The sequence below is a fragment of the Mastomys coucha genome, chromosome X, assembly GCF_008632895.1.
Source record: "Mastomys coucha isolate ucsf_1 chromosome X, UCSF_Mcou_1, whole genome shotgun sequence".
Taxonomy (NCBI): domain Eukaryota; kingdom Metazoa; phylum Chordata; class Mammalia; order Rodentia; family Muridae; genus Mastomys; species Mastomys coucha.
In genome coordinates, this window is record NC_045030.1 from 144955460 (window position 1) to 144974983 (window position 19524).

Genomic DNA, 19524 nt, shown 5'->3' on the forward strand with positions numbered 1-19524 from the left:
CCTTCACCTGTTTAATTGTGTTTTCCTGTAGTTCTTTAAGGGATTTTTGTGTTTCCTCTTTAAGGGCTCCTAGCTGTTTACTTGTGTTCTCCTGTATTTCTTTGAGGGAGTTATTTATGTCATTCTTAAAGTCCTGTATGATCATCATGAGAAGTGATTTTATATCTGAATCTTGCTTTTCTGGTGTGATGGTGTGTCCTGAACTTGCTATGGTGGGAGAATTGGGTTCTGATGATTCCAAGCACCCTTGGTTTCTGTTGCTTATGTTCTTACGCTTGCCTCCTGCCATCTGGATATCTCTAGTGCTACCTGCCCTTGCTAAATCTGACTGGAGCCTGTCCTTCCTATGATCCTAGTTGTGTCAGAACTCCTCAGAGTCAAGGTGTCTCTGGGATCCTGTGATTCTGGGATCCTGTGATTCTGGGATCCTGTGATCCTGGGCCCATTAGAGTGCCCAGGAGTGGATCTTCCTTTGGGTGTTGTGGGACTGGCTGCAAAATTTGTGCACAAGGTCTGTTCAGAGCACCAGGCCAGACAAACTGGAAGGAACCTGTGCCACTGGGCTGGTGGAGTTCCTGTGTGCCTGGCTCCTGCTGGTCCCAGTTAGTCCTGGTGTTGGGACAGATGTTGTGTCCTCCTCACCTCTGCTTCTCTGATCCTGGGCGTGGTCCATGTGTTCTTTTAATTACAATTGCATCTTCCTGATGGGTTTGTCTTGCTATATCCTTTCCTTTTGGGGGGAATGGGAGGACAGAGAAAGTTTTGGGAGAGGGAAAGATCTGGCTAGTAATTGCTCTTCAAAAAAAGTAGCTTTATGTAGTTTTCTATTCATTCCATTCGCTGTTAGAGGACCCCTGGGCTTTATCAGAACTTTTGACTTCTATACCTAATTCTGAGTTCCCAGGTGCCTTGAATTGTTATCTGTATTCTGTTTCTGAGTTTAACTTAGTTTGGTTCTATAAATACACACTGATAATTCCTGTAAGTACTACTAGGGAAGTAGAAATACTTATGAGTTACATTCAGTATGTACCTTTGAAATGATTACTTTTTAACCCCCTAAGGGTTCCGCTGTGTAGCTCTGGAACTGTGTTGTCCTGGGACTTAATCTGTAGACCATGCTGGCCTGGGAACACATAGAAATCCACCTGCCTCTGCCTCCTGAGTGCTGGATCAAAGGCGTGTGCCACCACCACCCTGCTGAAGTGATTACTTTTTTATCTCATCATTCTTGAGGAACTGTGCTTGATTTTAGGGGTGGAATAAAGGATCTAGTAAAAGTTACCTACTTTATTGGGTACTTGTTAGAATTTGAGATAATGTATATAAGATATCTGTCAGTGCTTGCTAGGTAATGTCTATGAAATGATTAAAGACATTTTGAAAAATGATTATAGATTCAGATGGGACTGCCTGAAGCTGTCACTGGCTCTGGAGCAAGAGTAGGGTTTTCTTCTGTAGTATGGGTTCTGTTCTGTGGGATGGGATAAAACCAAAGTGCTCCTCCTACTCTTACACAGCCAATAAATACAGCATTTCATATCTAATACCAGATGTGTATGTGTGCACGTTTTTCTGTTTGTGTCTGTCTGTCTGTCCCTAACAGCATATGTATAAAGATCAGAGGAAAACTTGCAGAAGTCAGTTCTCTTATTCTACAATATGTATTCACTTCTTCCTTCCTTCCTTTCTCCCTCCCTTCCCCCTCCTTTCCTTCCTCCCTCTCTTCCTTTCTCCTTCTCTTCCCTTCCTTTCCTTCCTTTCCAGACAAGGTCCTTAGACTATATGTTCCTGGATGGCCTAGAACCCACTATGTAGACCAAGCTGTCCTTGAACTCACAAAGATCTGCCTGCCTCTGCTTCCTAAGTCCCAGGAATAAAGACTTAGATGCCCATCCTCTACACGAACACAGAACTTACAAGGTTTTTGGTTGGTTTTGTTAATTTTTTAGATTTATTTTAATTATAGGGGTGGGGGTTGTATCTGTCTGTGTTTCTGTTTATGAGTATATATTTGTGAGTGAGGGTACCCGAAGAGGCCAAAAAAGGGTATCAGATCCTTTGGAGCAGGAGTTATACGTGGTTGTGAGTCATCTGGCAAGAGTGCTTGGAACTGTGCTCGGGTCCTCTGCAAGAGCAGCAAGTACTCTTTAACAGCTGATTTCATTTCAATAGTCCTGAGCTTTTGAGTTTTTATGGAGGGTTTGTTTTATAAGCACGATAGATTAAATCATTGCCTATTGCTGATGAACTCAGCTTTTAGTCATCTTTTCTTTTTAGGTGTGGGACAGGGGACTAGAAGGCCCATTCCTCTAATCCTGCCTTGGTCTTTATAATGACTAGCTCTCGTGAAAGTTACCTAGGAGTAGTCAGTGATCAGTCAACTCATTATGACTTTAGTTTTTGGAACTATGTATCAGAAATCATAGTCTAAGTTAAATATATGTTTCAAAATTTCATAGTTCCCCCTTGGTCTTTGAACATAAATCTTTTCAAAACAACCATAAGTCAAAGGATACTGGTATTTTACTATAATGTCATTTAGTTATAAGTTAACGAGTAACCATTGTAAAGCTAGGTCCTTTGGTGCATGCCTTTAATATCAGCAGTTGGAAGGCAGAGGCAGGGATATCATGAATTTTAAGTCAACCTGGGGTAACCAGGGAGATCTACGTTAGTTCACTAAATAATGAGACCATGTTTCAAAAACAGAAAAATTAGTGTATTGTATTCAAAAATGTTTTTTGGGGAGGCTGTTAAGTCTTGTGGCTTTTAAGTTAATCAGACAAGATTATAAAAGATGATTATTATTGATTCCAAAAGCAATGGTCTGTCTTAGGAAACCTATAGCTTCACTCTTTAAGCTTCAGATATAAGTGAACATAGAGGCAATGTGATTTCTTACTCTGTTCTGAGGTGCTAATTGGGTCTTCCATCTTGTAACATATTTATTCAGTCCTTAATCTTCCTCTTAACCAAACTTCTGTCTTTGGAAGGAACATTAAAATTGACTACTGTACTAGTCTAAATTGATTTTAGCCATACAAGTCTAACAAGTGCCTCCCCTCAGGCTGTTTCTCTTCCCATCTTAGTGGTATCATACAGTGCAAAAGTAGAGGACTGACTGCACCAACAAGCAACAATGAGTGCATTCATGGTTGCTTGCTTATACAGATTTTTGTCTGTATATAAGGGCACTTCTTTGTGAACTAGTGATTGGGATTCCTAAGCCTTATGCTTCAGTTTCCCTTCTTCCTTTATATTCAGTATGGCCGCCTCATTGACCTCTGCCAGCCTACACAAAAGAAGTATCAGATTGCTGTGACCAAGGTTTTAGGAAAAAACATGGATGCTATTATTGTAGACTCAGAGAAGACAGGTCGGGATTGTATTCAGTATATCAAGGAGCAACGTGGAGAGCCTGAGACCTTCTTGCCTCTTGACTACCTGGAGGTAAGGCTTGTGAAGGGGTTTGGGGTCAAGGCAGTGTTGTGGACCCCTCACCTTGGCTTTGTGTATTCTGTTGCTTCATGAGATTCTTCACACAGGTGAAACCTACTGATGAGAAACTCCGGGAGCTGAAGGGGGCCAAGCTAGTGATTGATGTTATTCGCTATGAACCACCTCACATTAAAAAAGCTCTGCAGTATGCTTGTGGCAATGCCCTTGTTTGTGATAATGTGGAGGATGCAAGACGCATTGCCTTTGGAGGTCACCAACGCCACAAGGTATGTACCCACCCCCCTTCTCAGGTTGGAGCTGGATAGGCTCAGTATTCAAGATTCCTATGTTTACCTTCTCTTCACTCCCTGATGCATATAGACAGTGGCGTTGGATGGCACCTTGTTCCAGAAGTCAGGAGTTATCTCTGGTGGAGCCAGTGATCTGAAGGCAAAGGCACGGCGCTGGGATGAGAAAGCAGTAGACAAACTGAAAGAAAAAAAAGAACGTTTGACAGAGGAGCTGAAAGTAAGGCACGAGTAACCATGACCCTAGGAGTAGGCTTCTTGAGCTCAGGTTGGCCACTTAGCACATGGCCCTTTTTTCTTTTCTTCAGGAGCAGATGAAGGCAAAACGGAAAGAGGCAGAACTGCGGCAGGTGCAGTCTCAGGCCCATGGGCTTCAAATGCGACTGAAGTACTCACAGAGTGACCTAGAACAGACTAAGACAAGACATCTTGCCCTGAATCTCCAGGTAGGGCCTGGCCTTCAGCCTTGTCCTCCCAGGTCATCCTAGGTTGCACTGGGACTGGGGGATTATCCACTTTTTTTTCCATCCTGTTCAGGATAGCATAGCATAGAGTCAGGCACTGGGACGGGTGGGAGGTATCCAGATCGTCTGTTCCCTGTATTTATTCCATTAAACAACTTGCTTAACTTTCTTTTTTTTCTTTCTTTCTTTCTTTCTTTTTTTTTTTTTTTTTTTTTTTTTTTTTTTTTTTTGAGATGGGGTTTTTCTGTGTAGCCCCGGCTGTCCTGGAACTCACTCTGTAGACCAGGCTGGCCTCGAACTCAGAAATCCACCTGCCTCTGCCTCCCAAGTGCTGGGATTAAAGGTATTCATCATCACTGCCTGGCCTTACTTAACTTCTTATTGTCGGTTTTCTCCTCTTGATCTAACAAATGGAAATTTTTGTTTTGTGTGGTTATTGCAAAGATGGAATGAGTTAATACCTATAAAGTTCTTAGAACAGTTGACATTAAGTAAATGTTAGATACTCTTATTAACACAGTTCAGTCAATAAATATTGGAACTTCTAAAAGTCAATTGAGAGTGAACAACAGGGCCAGTGTAGTGGCATGTATAGTTCCAGTACATTGGAGAGAAGATTGGAGAGTTCAAGGCCACCCTGAGCTATATAGTGGGATCACATCTGAAGGGAAAACACACACACACACACACACACACACACACACACATACACACAATCACACATAATGAGCTACAGGCATTTCACTCTCTTTGGGTTGGAGTGCTGTTACCAAACAGTCCAGCTTACTCAAAGTAGATTGTTACATAATACCTAGACTGACCTTCTGAAAAACAGTCCAGCTTCTAAAACATGTTTAGCCCAGTGGTTATCAATAAGGGATTAGTGGACCTATAACTCATTATGTTTGTTGTACACCCATCCATATAGATTGAAGGTGGCTGAATTGGAAATGGGGGAAAATATAAGGGTTCTAACAAGATATTTTTGGAGATGTGACTTAGACACTGGTAGTAAGTCAGGCTTTCTCAGTGTTTGCTGACCATGGGGCTAGTACTGACAAGGAAATTCTTTTCCTCCATAAAGCCTAGTGTCTTATTTTTCAACCTATTGACTATAGGAAAAGTCTAAGCTGGAGAGTGAATTAGCCAATTTCGGGCCTCGCATTAATGATATCAAGAGAATCATACAGAGCCGAGAGAGGGAAATGAAAGACTTGAAGGAGAAGATGAACCAGGTTGGTAGGGGGTGGGCATGCCAACATGTGTACCAGAACAAGACTAGGTTTGAAAGTAGGAGTTTAGCCAATAATGCCTCTGCCCTCCCTGACTTTTCCCTCAGGTGGAAGATGAGGTGTTTGAAGAGTTTTGTCGGGAGATTGGTGTGCGTAACATCCGGGAATTTGAGGAAGAAAAGGTGAAGCGCCAGAATGAAATTGCCAAGAAACGGTGAGTGGAAGTGTTTTTATAAGATAGTGGGATATATGCCTGCACTCTGCATAGTCATGTGTGTCATAGGGCAGCAACCAATTCTTAGAACCAGATGAACTTATTGTAGGGGACTTGAAAGAACAGAGAAATCTTGAATAATAGTTTTTATAAAATGAGACAGTGATGCCTATCTTGTGGCATTATGAAGAAGTCTAGATGAAATAACCTTTGTGAATTATTCAACATAATAAATAGCACCTACTAAGAACAATAAGCAACCCTTACTAACATTGTCAGGAGTTCCACAGAACACCCATACAACCGTAACCTATGCATAGGACCTAGTTTAGACCCTCATAGGCTCCTTGATTGTCTCTTTAGTCTCTGTGCTCAATCAGTGTTGTGGGCCATGTACTTATGGTGTCCTTGAGCCCTCTAGCTCCTACAGTCCTCCTTCCCTCTCTTCCTTAGGGTTCCCTGAGCTCTACCTAATGTTTGGCTGTGGGTCTCTGCATCTGCTCTCTTCAGTTGCTGGATGAAGCCTCTCTGATGATGGTTGGGTCTCTAAGTATAGCAGAATATCATTAGGAAAAATCTTATTGACGTTTTTTTTTTTCTTTGCCAGTCGTGTTTGGTTCTATCCTAGGTCTGTGGGTTATCCAGCCTGTGGTTCTTGGCCTCTAGGCAGTGTCAGGCATGGGGCTACCTCTGGTGGCATGGGTCTCATATTGGGCCAGTCATTGGTTGGCCACTCCCAAGTTCTCCTCCACCATTACTCCAGGACATGTTGCAGGCAGGACAAATTGTAGCTCAAAGGGTTTGTGACTGGGTTAATGTCCCAGTCCCACCCCTGGAACTCTTGCCTAGTTCAGGCTCTGTATCACCCATTACTAGGAGTCTTACTAGGGTCACCCTCATGGATTCCAGGGAGTTTTCCATTGTACTAGGTTTCCTCATCACCCCCGAAATGCTCCCCAATTCCAGTCGCTTCTTCCAGTACTTTCTCCATCCCCACTGGTTCACCCTGAGTCTACCTGCAAAATCTATTCTATTACCTTTTCCCTGGGAGATCTATGGATCCCTCCCCTGAGCTCTTCTTGTTACTTAGCTTCTTTGGGTCTGTGGATTATAGCATAGTTATTTATTTAACAGCTAATATCAATTTGTAAGTAAGTACATACTATGTTTGTCGGGTATCCTTATTCAGAATAATTTTTTTTTCTAGTTCCATCCATTTGCCTGCAAATTTCATGATTTTTTTTAACAGCTGAGCAGCATTCTATTGTGTAAATGTACCACATTTTCTTTATCCATTCTTTGGTTGAGAAACATCTAGTTTGTTTCCAATTTCTGATTATTATGACTAAAACTGCTATGAACATAGTTGAACTTTTGTCCTTGTGGTAAGATGGAGTTAGTTGAGCAAGTATCCTTGAGGTAGGATGGAGTATCCTTTGCTGGGTATATACCCAAGAGTGGTATATCTGGATCTCGAGGAGGTAAATTGATTTCCATTTCTCTGAAGAACCACCATATTGAATTCCATAGTAGTTATACAAGTTTGCATTCCCATCAGCAATGGAGGAGTGTCCCCCTTGCTCCACATTGCTCCAGAATAAGCTGTCACATATAAAACAGTGATACTTTGCAAAAATGTACATTTTTAAAGACTTATTTTTATTTCTTTGTGTGTGTGTGTCGAGGGGGAGATTGCCATGTGTGTGCTAGTGCCCACAAAAGCCAGAAGATTGTCAGATTCCCTGGAACTGGCATTAGAGGTGGTTGTGGGATACTTGGTTTGGGTTCTGGAAACCAAACTCAGGTCCTCTGGAAGAACAAAGTGCTTTTAACCACTGAGCCATCGCTCTAGCCCAGGATGTTTGTCACTTTGAAGTATATTTACAATAAGAGGAGATGATGGGATAGAGATCTAGGTTGTCTAAAGAAGATAAAGAAAGAGTTTTGCATAGAGAGCAATGACATCTCTTATCAACTGCCATATTGACTAGTGCAACTAATCTGAAATTGAAAAAAAAAGGAAACTGAGAATCTGCCCTGAGCTATAAGAAAAGGCATTAAAAGAACAAGAAGTAATGAATTAGAGATCTGAAGAATGAGTAGGATTTAGCCAGCCAAGCAGGGACAAAAAGGAGTTCCAGCCAGTAAGAACAGCATGCTTAGAGGTGTGACAGAGTATGCCTTGTTCTGAATACTAAGTAGTTTTGAATGCCTGGAACATAAAAACAAGGTCAGGAGGAAATCAGGGGAGGTAGAAAGGTCAGCAGGGGCCGGATCAGGGAGGGAAGGCTTTATGAGTCATACTTAGATTGGCCTAAACATTACATACCTCAAAATTGTAGAGTTAATTACATTCCATTTGGATTATAGTGACTAATAGGTTTAAGCTGCTAGCATGACATCTGGCAGCATCTATCACAGTATATTGAGGATTGGTGGAGCAGTTGGAAGTTAGCCCTGCTTGGCTGCTGGTGCCTATATGCTGTTAATGTACCTTGAGTTTCTGAAGAGGTAAGGGAAAGGGCAATAGCAAAATAGCAGAAAAATTGTTTTCTTCATGTTCTTATACCACCAAATCTCTGCCCCTTAGGAGCTTGTTTGGGGCAGAGCTTAAGATGCTAGAAAGAACTGAAGCCCTTGGGTAAAAAATGAGCTGACTACAGCTAATATCCCTCACATTGATGATGATAGCTAGCATGTACTAAATTCTTTCTTTATATTTATACATGTTAACTCATTAAGAAAAGCTACAGATGAGGAATCTACAATATAGAGAATATAACTGAGATTACTCTACTTCAAAGTTGAAGAATTGGGATATTAGCTATATTAGCCTATACTACAGTGATGATATATAAGAAAGAGCTTAGGTTCTGGTGTTAGACTTGGATTCCAGTCTCATGATATTTGCTAGCATTAGCTGTGTGGCTTTGGGCAAAGTTTTTTTTAAAACTCTTATCATAAGTTTCCTGTGTAAAATATGGGTACTAATGCCTAGTTATAGGAATTGTTGAGTAGAGAAACAGTAGAAGCTTGAAGAGACAGCTAACTGATGGTTTCAGGTGAACTTTTTTTAATGTCTCCTAGAAAATTGGGAAGGTTTCCAGTGTTTAGAAGCGGATTAATGGAGTTTGGCTTATAGTACTTTGTCTTATGCAAAATTCTAGCTTCTGGGCACACTTTGGTGTCCATGTGAGTGGATAAGACCATGTAACTGAGACTCAGCAGTGACCAAGAGGTCCTGAGCACTAAGTCTACTTCTCCTTTCTTTCTACAGCTTGGAATTTGAGAATCAGAAGACTCGCTTGGGCATCCAATTGGATTTTGAAAAGAATCAGTTGAAGGAGGATCAGGATAAAGTACACATGTGGGAACAGACGGTGAAAAAGGATGAAAATGAGATAGAAAAGCTTAAGAAGGTAAGGAGGGAGAAAAGTAAAAAATAGGGGGAGACTGGAATAGATATTATTTATACCAATATAATAACTGTCATTAATACATTTTTTATTTAAGGAAAACCACCAAGACTAGGGGAGAAGTGGTTAAGTGGAGCAAACATTTCAAAAGATTGAAATAGCTCACAAACATAAATAACTTAGCTTTTCCAGGACTCAAAGAAATACAGATGAAAGCAGCAATTGAGCATGCTTTATTTTCTGTCAGTTAAAAGATTTGAGGAATTTTGGTTTTGCAGGCAGGGGGTGGGGGAGTTGGTGGGTTCTGATTAATCTGTGTTGGGTATATGCATATAAATGCAGGTGTCCATAAAGGCCAGAGGTCTCAGATACCCTGGAGCTAGATCTGGGAATCAAACCTGGGTCCTCTTCAAGAGCAGTATGCACTCTTAACTGCTGAGCCATCTGTCTTGCCCTACATTATCTAAAAGTTTTTATTTTACATTGCATGTATGTTCCTCTGTTGTTCTATGTGTATGTGTGTCAGGGTATACATGTGTGTGCTGCTGCCCTCAGAAGTCAAAGACTTTGGATCCCCTTGGAGCTAGAGTTACAGATAGTTTTTTTTGAGCCATCTGATATGGATGCTGAGAATTGAACTCGGGTCTTCTTGAAGAGCAGTACATCCCCTTAACCACTGAGTCATCATATTATCCAAAAATTAAAAACAAAAACAAAGTATTTCTTAGTACCTCATATGGTGCAGGAGACCAGTATTCTTACATAACATTCCAACATCCATCAATAAGCTTCAGAATGTGTTTATTGTGCCCTCTAGCTTCGTAATACCCGTGGAGGTAATCCAGAGTGCTGGCAAAGCCTTGTGCAAACACATTGATGTTTATTACCAACATTATTTATAGTTCCAAGTTGAAGACTATGCAGTGCCCCTTGGAAAGTAGGAATTTAGAAAACTATTCTGCATTCAGTACCTAAGTAATTTAGTGGTCTTTACACTTTTGTAACATACAGATCTCGTTTAAAGCAAAAAGTATTTTCTAAGATAGCCAGACCTGCTTACACTCTGTTATTACTTTGATATAAAAATTAGTGTTTGTGCTGGGTATGTGGAACATGACTTTGATCCTAGGCAGAGGCAGGAGGATCTCTATGAGTTCAAAGCCAGCCTGGTGTATAGAGGGAGTTAGTTCCTAGACAGCCAGACTATGTAGACCTGTCTCCAAAAAAAGAAAAAGGAAAAAAATTGTGTCTGTAATGCCTAACCAAAAGCCAAGACAAACTTAATAATGAAATATTCGCAAAATGAGTAAAATTTGGATCTTTAAAAAGGGTAACTTGTACTTTTAATAGATGTTAGAGAAAAATGATATAGAGAGGTCAATAATTGTTTCAGCCTTTAATCTGTTAGAAGCCTGTCCTGAAAACCTTGAGGAACTGAGTTGTCTGATTATTTTTGTAATTTTGATCAACATATGTTCTCATCAACCAGCTGAGTGAGCCATAGGGTATTTTCGTTATTTCATGCATGTAGTATTTGATAAAAACAAGAGATTAGATCAGTATAGGTTAAATGTCTGGCTGGCAACCAGATCTCATCTCTTAATATTAATTTTTTTCTTAGATCTTCTACTTTTAAGCTTTTATAGCGTTTTCCTTACAAGTTCTACTGATTCCCACTTAGCCTTTGAGGTCTACTGACCTGAGTTTTTCATATTGATATTGCCCACAGCCACTCCTCTGTAGTGGCTGTGAGTGAACAGTGTTTCTTTATCTGCACAATTCATTGTGAAGCACCTCCTTTCTCAGACTTAGCCTGAAACATGCTGGTGGGATTTGAAGGATTTCTGGGAGCCCACAAAGAAGGCGCAAAGCAGGAAGCAGCAGTAAAAGAACAGGCTGGCAAGTACTATTAGAGGAATAGCTCCAAGTGTCCTGACCCTAAATTCAGATTAGCCACATAAAAATCAGTGCAACAGATGATGTTTTACTGACACACAGCCATTTCATGGTATGACTATGCTCGTGTCTGCTACAATCAGGCTGTGAAGCATGTCTGTGTCAGTGTTTTGTGTGGTGACGTTCCTTATATTCTTCCTCTTGAAATGACTGTGAAACCTTTATTGCCTATAGCACCTTCCTGAGGTGGTTTGATTCTGTTGGTTTGAACATATCCCTTGGCTTTTGTATCTTGCCTATATTTGCTACTTGTGTATTCATTAACACTTAGTGATCTCGAATAGTGTTACTGGAATCTTACGTACACTTGCAAAATAGGTAGTAAAATAGTGGGACAGGACTAAATTTACTTTAGGATGCTCCAAGATAGTATATTTATGTGACTTTTAAATTTCATTTTGAATAATTACTGGTTAGCAAAAAGATGTCAGAATAGTACAACCTTCTTTGATATTCATAGGAGATTGTTTCTAGGAACTGCCTCCCTAGCACCACAATGTCAGTCCCTTGTATAAAATGGATATTATTAGTCTGTAAAATATGCATACCCTCTCTCATACTTTAAATCGTCTCTTTATTATATCTAATGCAATGTAAGTGCTTGTTATACTTTATGATTTAGAAAATGACAAAAAAAATTTAAACGTTCAGTACATTTAAAAAACAAACGAAGTGTCTCACTATGTTGCCTTGGATGGTTGGAACTCTGTGTAAATCCGGCTATCCTCAAACTTACAGAAATCCAATTGCCTTTGCCTTCTGAGAGCTGGGAGTAAAGGTGTGTGCTACCACACTTAGCAGAGTACAATTTTTTGGCCAAATTCTGATATTCTTTCAAACCCGTGGATACAAAATCTGTGTATACAGAAAGCTGACTGTTGAAGAACTCTAATCCATTAAAAATTATCAGTTATCACTGTGTTGTCATATTTCCTTTAGCATTCAATGTGTTTATTATTTTTATAATTTATATGAGAATTATATTCAGATGTCTTTTGTGACAAGGACTCATGTAGCCCATGCTGGTCTCAAACTCAGTATGTGACCTCCACATGGTGGGATTGTAGGCATGTAGAATCACTTGGTTTTATGCAGAGCTAGGGATCAAATCAATGGCTTTATGCATATGAGACAAGCATTCTTGCCAACTGGTTCATATCACCAGTCTGACAGTTTCCCTTAATGTGATTTAAAAAAATAAAGTGGAAGAACAAAAACAATTTTCCTTGAAAAAGTTAAAATGTGGGCTGGGGAGATGGCTCAGCAGTTCAGAGTGTGTACTACTCTCCCCGTTGGCCCAGGTGGCTCACATCTGCCTAACTCCAGTTCTAGGGAGCTCTGACACCCTCTTCTGCTCTCTGAGGGTACCCACACACATGTAACATGCAGTCACACAAACAAGTAACATTTTATAAAAACAACTTTCAATTAGAACATTATATATAAGTAAGGCTGTAGTTCTTGTTTTGTTGACCACTCTCCTAGTCCTCTTGTTTTTTTCTAGTGATAATCCCAGATTAATGTCTATTCACAAAATATACTATATTGCTTGTATAAGTTTAAATACACAAATGTTACAGACTAGGGACGTGATCATTTAGTAAAGAGTATGTTACACAAGCATGAGTTCAGATCCCCAGCACTTACGTAAAAAGCTGAGTTGATGATACACTCTTCTAATCCCAGTACTTGGGAGGCAGAAACAGGGATCCCTGGACTTGTTAGAAAAATTGGTGAGTACCAGGTTCAGTGAGAGACCTTGTCTTAAAAAATAGGGTAGAAAGGCTTGAGAGATGGCTTGGTAGTTAAGAGTGCATACTAGCTGGGTAATGGTGGCACATGCCTTTAATCCCAGCACTTAGGAGGCAGAGGCAGGCGGATTTCTGAGTTCGAGGCCAGCCTGGTCTACAGAGTGAGTTCCAGGACGGCCAGGACTACACAGAGAAATCCTGTCTGGAAAAAGAGTGCATACTGCTTTTGGAGGTCTTGAGTTTGGTTCCTGGCACCCAAGTTATGGCTCCAGCTGTCTGTAACTCCAGCTTCAAGATGTCTAATGCCTCTGGCCTTCTTGAGTACCTGCATTCACATGTACATACTCACACACATACTCATAACTAAAATAAATCTTAAAAAATAGATTGTGGAAGACACCTGATAAATACCTATAGTATATACAAGCATACGGTTGAGCATGTGCACATACATCACATACACAAAAGGAAAATAAACACAAATGTTTTACTGTATATGACAAAATTTTGATTTGGAAAAGTGCTTAAAACTAGAACATTGATTATGATACAAAATTAAAAATCTAATTTCGACCCTCAATGTTGAAATGTAAATGATTCAAGGAGGTAATATGCTAGAATGTTAGTTCTTTCTGGCTGGTGGGGTTGCAAGTGAACCTTTACACCTTCTTCCTTATTTTTCTGTATTTTGAACTCTTCTATAACAGACAATTTACATAATTGTAGTTGGGGAAAGCAACCAGATAATTTAGGAAAAGATAAAAGAAGTCTGAAGGGTTGTATGAAAGCAGAAATCATTGGCACACACTCCAACAAACTGCCTGTTGGGAAGGAGTAGTGCAAAAGGAGAAAATTCCAAGGGGAAATCTTCATTCCCTATTCCCTTGCTGGGACCAGGAGGAGCAAAGACACATGAAGATAATAGATGAAACCATGGCTCAGCTCCAAGACCTTAAGAATCAGCACCTGGCCAAAAAGTCAGAAGTAAACGACAAGAATCATGAGATGGAAGAGATTCGAAAGAAACTTGGGGGTGCCAACAAGTGAGTGGATTCCTGCTTGGGATGGGTGGAAATAAGTAAAGCAGGCAGCCTTCCAGATTTTGGTCTTACCTAAGCTACTTGGACCTTTTTAGGGAAATGACTCATTTACAGAAGGAAGTGACAGCCATTGAGACCAAGCTTGAACAGAAGCGCAGTGACCGCCACAACCTGCTACAGGCCTGTAAAATGCAAGATATCAAATTGCCACTGTCAAAGGGCACCATGGATGATATTAGTCAGGAAGAAGTGAGTATTATGGTGGGTGATAGGAGTGATCTGTGGACATCTAACCAGTAATGGGAGATTACAGGTGGCTAGGAAGGGCAGACAACAGAGAGGAACACAGAGTTGAGAGGGCCATAAAGATGGATGCAGAAGAGATGTGGCAAGGTGGAGGTAGTGAAGTCAGGCTTTGGTATGAGAGAGACATTGACTTGAGAGGAGAGCTGCAAGCCAGTGAGTGGTCAGAAAGACAATGAATGGTTCATTAATCTTAATGATTTGAGCTCTTAGCTGCAACGGATACTGGACATGGGTAGGAGTGAGAATTGAGGGACGTTAATGAGTCAAGAGCAGGGGAAGATGGGAAACTGGAGGATGTGAGGAGACTGATAGCTTAGCTGCAGTAAGGGAGGTTGGCCAGAAGAGGGTTGGGTAGGGGATTCAGCAATACAGAAGTAAGGAAGTTTAGGTGGAGGGAAAGGAGCAACATCTGAGGAAGTAAGGCACTCTGTCAATTGGAATTGGAAGATGGTAGTGAAGGGTGGAGAGTTGTAACTGAGGAACTCTTCCTAGGTAGCCTTTCAGTCTAATTCAGTAAAATATTTTGAACACTAGTATTCCAGATACTGCTAGGCCATGACTTAATCATTCCTAATCTTAATCTCAGCTGTGCTAGCTGAGCATTGTGTTCACATTAGACATGAAGAAACTTAGTGAAAGGTAGAGCCCAGTTTTCAGTTTGGACCTTCCTGTTGGCCTCTGCCTCAGTACCATCTAGCAAGGTGCTTCCTCAAAGACAAGCTTTAAAGCTTCAAAGGAGTCCCTAATCTTTAGAGGGATACAAATGACTAGTCTACTCCATCTGCCTCTTCCAACATTGCAGGGTAGCTCCCAGGGAGAAGAGTCAGTGAGTGGTTCCCAGAGAACATCCAGTATCTATGCTCGAGAGGCCCTCATTGAGATTGACTACGGTGACCTGTGTGAAGATCTGAAGGTAAGAACTGTGGGTGGGAGGCATCAGCATCTTCTCAGCTGACCCAAGAAAAGTTAAGTCCAGGTACACACAGAGAGGAAAAAAATATGAACTCTTGTGTAGTAAACAGATAGGCCTTAGGTATTTGTCAGGGTTCTATCGCAGGTCCTGTCCTCCTCCCTTGACATTCTGATTATTTCCTTCACCGTCCTCACCTCAACTGCTATCTCTACAACTGGTCCCACAGGTTACCTCAAACTCTAGCTCTACTTCCTCTCTAATGCTTCTCACATGTTCAAAAACCAAAGTTGAAGCTTCATTCTTGACTCTTTCCCCCTGTTACTCTGTATAATTACTAATTACTATGTTGGGTCAATTTTGCCTCCTAAATACATTAGACATTCTCTCTTGCTTGTTTGCTTGCTTTCTGTTGCTATATCCTGTCCCTAGTGCAGACACACAAGTTCCTATAGGAACTAATCTCCAAAATATTTTCTACTTTGTAGTGTATTCTTTATCATTATGTCCAAAGAGATCTGATTATTTTTTTAATTTATAAATAATTTCAAATATACATAGAAGTAAGGAAGATGATGTAATGAATGTCAGGTACCCACCACCCATCTTCAGCAGTTAGTAATATATGGTCAATCTTGTTTTTTATAATCCCCACCATGGGACTATCGTAAAGCAGATTTGAAGCATTGTTCTGGTCATAATTACCTCAGTATATATCTGCAGAATATGGGGGCTCTTAAGAAAATATCATACACAATAAAAAAGCATTACTTTGTTCTATCTAATATGCAGTACATGTTTTTGCATTATCTATATCAAACTCAGGACTCAAGTGTGTTTTCATTTGCTTTTCTACTGCTGTGATAAAACACTGACCAAAAACATCTTGGGAAGAAAAGGGTTTGTTTGGCTTTGTCCTAGTACCAGTCCATCATAGAGAGAAGTCCAGGAAGGAACTCAAAGAAGAGCAGAAACCTGGAGGAAAGAGCTGATACAGAGCCATGAAGGGGTGCTGCTTAGTGGCTTGTTCTCATGGCTTGTTCGGCCTGCTTTCTTATAGAACCTAGAACTACCTGCCCAGGGGTGGCACTGCTTGAAGTGTGCTGGACCTTTCCACATCAGATACCCATTAGGCAATCTAATGGAGAAATTTTCTCAACTGAGGTTCTTCTTCCAAGATAAAAGCTTGTGTCAAGTTCATAAAAGACTAGCTAGGACAAAATATGTCCATGTATTAAGATCAGTCTCTGCTAATCTATAACTTTTCTTCTTCTCTCTCTTTTCTTGTTGGTTTTCTTCTATTTATTTGTGGAAGAAACCATAGCATTGGTCCTATAGGATTTTCTGCATTCTAGATTTGGCTAATTATATCTCTGTGATACTACTTAATTACGTCCTTCATTCCCATATTTCCTATAAACTGGTGTATATAGAGAGTGATTGAATTTGAGTTCTTGGTTTTGGCAGTGAGAATGTAGCAGTGTGTGTACATCATTGCATCATGTTAGTAGCTATTTGCTGTCATGACACAGTTCCTTGCACATGCCCACTGCTCTCAGACTAGCTCTAGGAACCCCTCCTCTAGACTTAAGTCCTTTATATAAAGATGCTCTAGCATTCCTATGGAACTTAAACAGATTCTTCCTCATACTTTATTTATCATTCATTTAGTTATTCATTAAGACAGGATCTCACCGGGTAGCCCCGGCTGCCTGGAAACTCTCTAAGTAGGCCAGGCTAGCCTTGAACTCACAGAGATCCACCTGTCTCTGCCTCCCAAGTGCTAGCATTAAAGGCATAAGCCACCACACTTGGCTTCCTAATGCTTTAAATCATCTCTAGCTTAGTATATGCCTAATGTAATATAAATAGTTACTATACCATATTTAGGGAATAATAACAAGAAAAAAATACACATTCAGTAAGAGGAATAACTTTTTTAGACTGTATTTATTTTATGTCCTTGTATGTGTGTGTACCATGTTCATGTGCACTGACTGTGAAGATCAGAAGAGGTCATTGGATCCCATCAGACTAGAGTTACCGACAGTTCTAAGACACCATGTGGGTGCTGAGAACAAAATCCAGGTCCTCTACAAGAGCAACAGGTGCTCTTAACTGGTGAGCCATCTCTCTAGCCTCTACTAATAGTATTTTTAAAAAGATATTTTCATTTCAGTTTGGGAAACCACAGACCTGATTGTGTGAGAAACACTGGTGCCAGAGCAACCAGTAAAATAAAGCAGAGATGCAAACTGCCCAAGTGTAGTCTGTGGGAACCTTTCTTTCTTCTATTTCATTTTATGTGAGTCAGGGTCTCATCTTTTGCTCAGGCTGGCCTCAAACTCCTGGGCGCAGTCAGTTTTCCTATCCAGTCCCCTAAATGGGGAAGTTTCAAAGGGCAGAAGAGAGCTAGGGATATTACTGATAGAGTGCTTACCAGTCAATACAATGACCTTGGTTCAGTCCCTAGTAGAAGCAAAGAAAATACCATTGGGTACAGACCAAGAAACCAGTCACCCCAAAATGTGTGCATAAACCCACTGCAGAGAAATGAGGTAGAGAAAACACTTAGAGGGTGACATTCAGAGAACTATTCAGCAGTTGCACCTTATTTGAATTCAGCTTTGTAAAAACTTTGAGAAACAGTTTATCGAACAAGAATTCAATATTGGGTTTTGATGTTAGAATTGTTAGTATTTTGAGCTGTAGTAATGGTGGGTGGTTTTATTTTCCAAAAATCCCTATTGTTTACAGCAGTGGTTCTCAATGTAGGGTGGGTATTTTGCTTCCCAGAGGCAGTATACTTTCAGGAAATCTGTAGGGTCTCTTTATGGGGCTTTTTATGAGATCCACACCTAGAAATATCATTTCATTGGCCCTGATTATAAGATGGACATCTTATTCTTTAATTTCTTTTTTTATTAGCCGAAATAGAAAGGTTTCATCTTGTTACTTGGTAACCCTGAGGTCCAGATAAGTAGGAAAGGCAACTTAATTCTCCTTTCATTGTCAGTTCTGCACATAGTTCAGGGTTGCTTCCTTGCCATTCTCAGCACTCTCTCTCATTGTGAGTTTATGGGTTTAAATACATATGCTGTGTTCAATCTGTTGTGGTAATTCTTGGTGTTCTGTCTTTAGCCAAGGGGAATGCATTCGGGTTGGCTACTTCATCATCTTGATAAAAAAACAAACAAACAAACAAACAAACAAACAAAAACAAAAAAAACCTTTGTAGTCTTTGTTCATCTCCCTTAGTTCTTGATATGTCTAGGCTCATCCTCTGGATTTCTCACTCCAGACGAGGAATGAGCCATTTTCCTAAGAAGCTCTTGACTCTTTGTTCAGTAGAAAACACTACTATTTAATAATGTGTTTATTTAATCTGGACACTGGAGTGCTCAAGAAAGCTGACTGGTTAGTGTTTCTAGAACTCCTCAGTAGATTTGGGCCACAAAATGCTTTTTATTATTTTGAGGGAAAAATAAAATTATTACAGAATTCATATCAATGCATCTGATTAAAATTGAAAATTTCAGTTTAACATCATTGTACTTATGTTTGAGACTCTTATTTTTACCAAAACTCTTGTTTCCTAATTAGTTTTTTTAATTAGGCTTATGTGTGTATATGATGTGTGTATGAATACCATAGTATGAGTCTGCAAGTCATATATGGAGCCAATTCTCTTCCACCGTGTGAATCCTGAGGATAAAACTTAGGTTGTCAGTCTGAGCCAACTTGCTAACCCAATTTTACCATCTTTCATCTCTCTTCTCTTCTTCTCTTTCTATTACATGTACACTTTCTTTTCTTTTCTTTTTCCTGAGCCTTGTGAAAAACACAGACAGTAAGATAGTTCAACTCTAAAGCCAGGTGTAAGGGCACACACCTGTAGTTATAGCACTTGGGATGCAGAAGCAATGTGTTTATGTTGTATTTCACCATGAGGTTCACCCTATCAGGATATGTCCTTTATTAACTAATGATGTTGAGTTCAATCGCATGTGTGAAAGTGTCAATTGCCAGCTCCTCATTACTAAGCATACACTTTTGGTTTTGTAATTAATTAGCAAGGAATTTTCAGAGTGGTGCTTTGTCATCTTGTGAACATCTTGTTCCCCAATAATTTTTAACCTAACCTTCCTCATGTCTGTTTAGTTTTGTTTTATAACCATGCAGCATCATAAGGTTCTAAAATCAAAAGTATAAAACAGGGTACATGAAGAGAGCTTTGGCTTCTATTTCTGTTCCCTTCTCTTCATTAGTAGGTCACACTTTAATTAGTTTCTACATTGCCCTTTTGTTGCAGTTTTAAAATACAAATATGTTTATGGGCAATAACATTCATATTCTCCTTTTAGATAATAGTAAACTATTCTTACTTTTCATTTTCATTTGAAAGCCTATTCTACAGACTATTTCATAGCAATAGTAGTATTCTTCAAACAGGTTTTTCTTTCTCTCTCTCTCTCTCCCCCCCCCT

The 19524-nt window shown here is 40.0% G+C and overlaps 1 protein-coding gene across 1 annotated transcript in view; it reads left to right on the forward strand.

The window, feature by feature from the left end:
- The window catches only part of Smc1a (structural maintenance of chromosomes 1A), a 46667-nt gene that overhangs the window by 16437 nt on the left and 10706 nt on the right, over positions 1–19524 (forward strand). The window contains exons 10-19 of the mRNA XM_031369370.1: positions 3268–3453; positions 3549–3728; positions 3823–3969; positions 4058–4195; positions 5332–5448; positions 5553–5659; positions 8937–9078; positions 13680–13825; positions 13918–14071; positions 14931–15041. Coding sequence (XP_031225230.1) covers positions 3268–3453; positions 3549–3728; positions 3823–3969; positions 4058–4195; positions 5332–5448; positions 5553–5659; positions 8937–9078; positions 13680–13825; positions 13918–14071; positions 14931–15041 — 1428 coding nt within the window. The remainder of the gene's footprint in view (positions 1–3267; positions 3454–3548; positions 3729–3822; positions 3970–4057; positions 4196–5331; positions 5449–5552; positions 5660–8936; positions 9079–13679; positions 13826–13917; positions 14072–14930; positions 15042–19524) is intronic.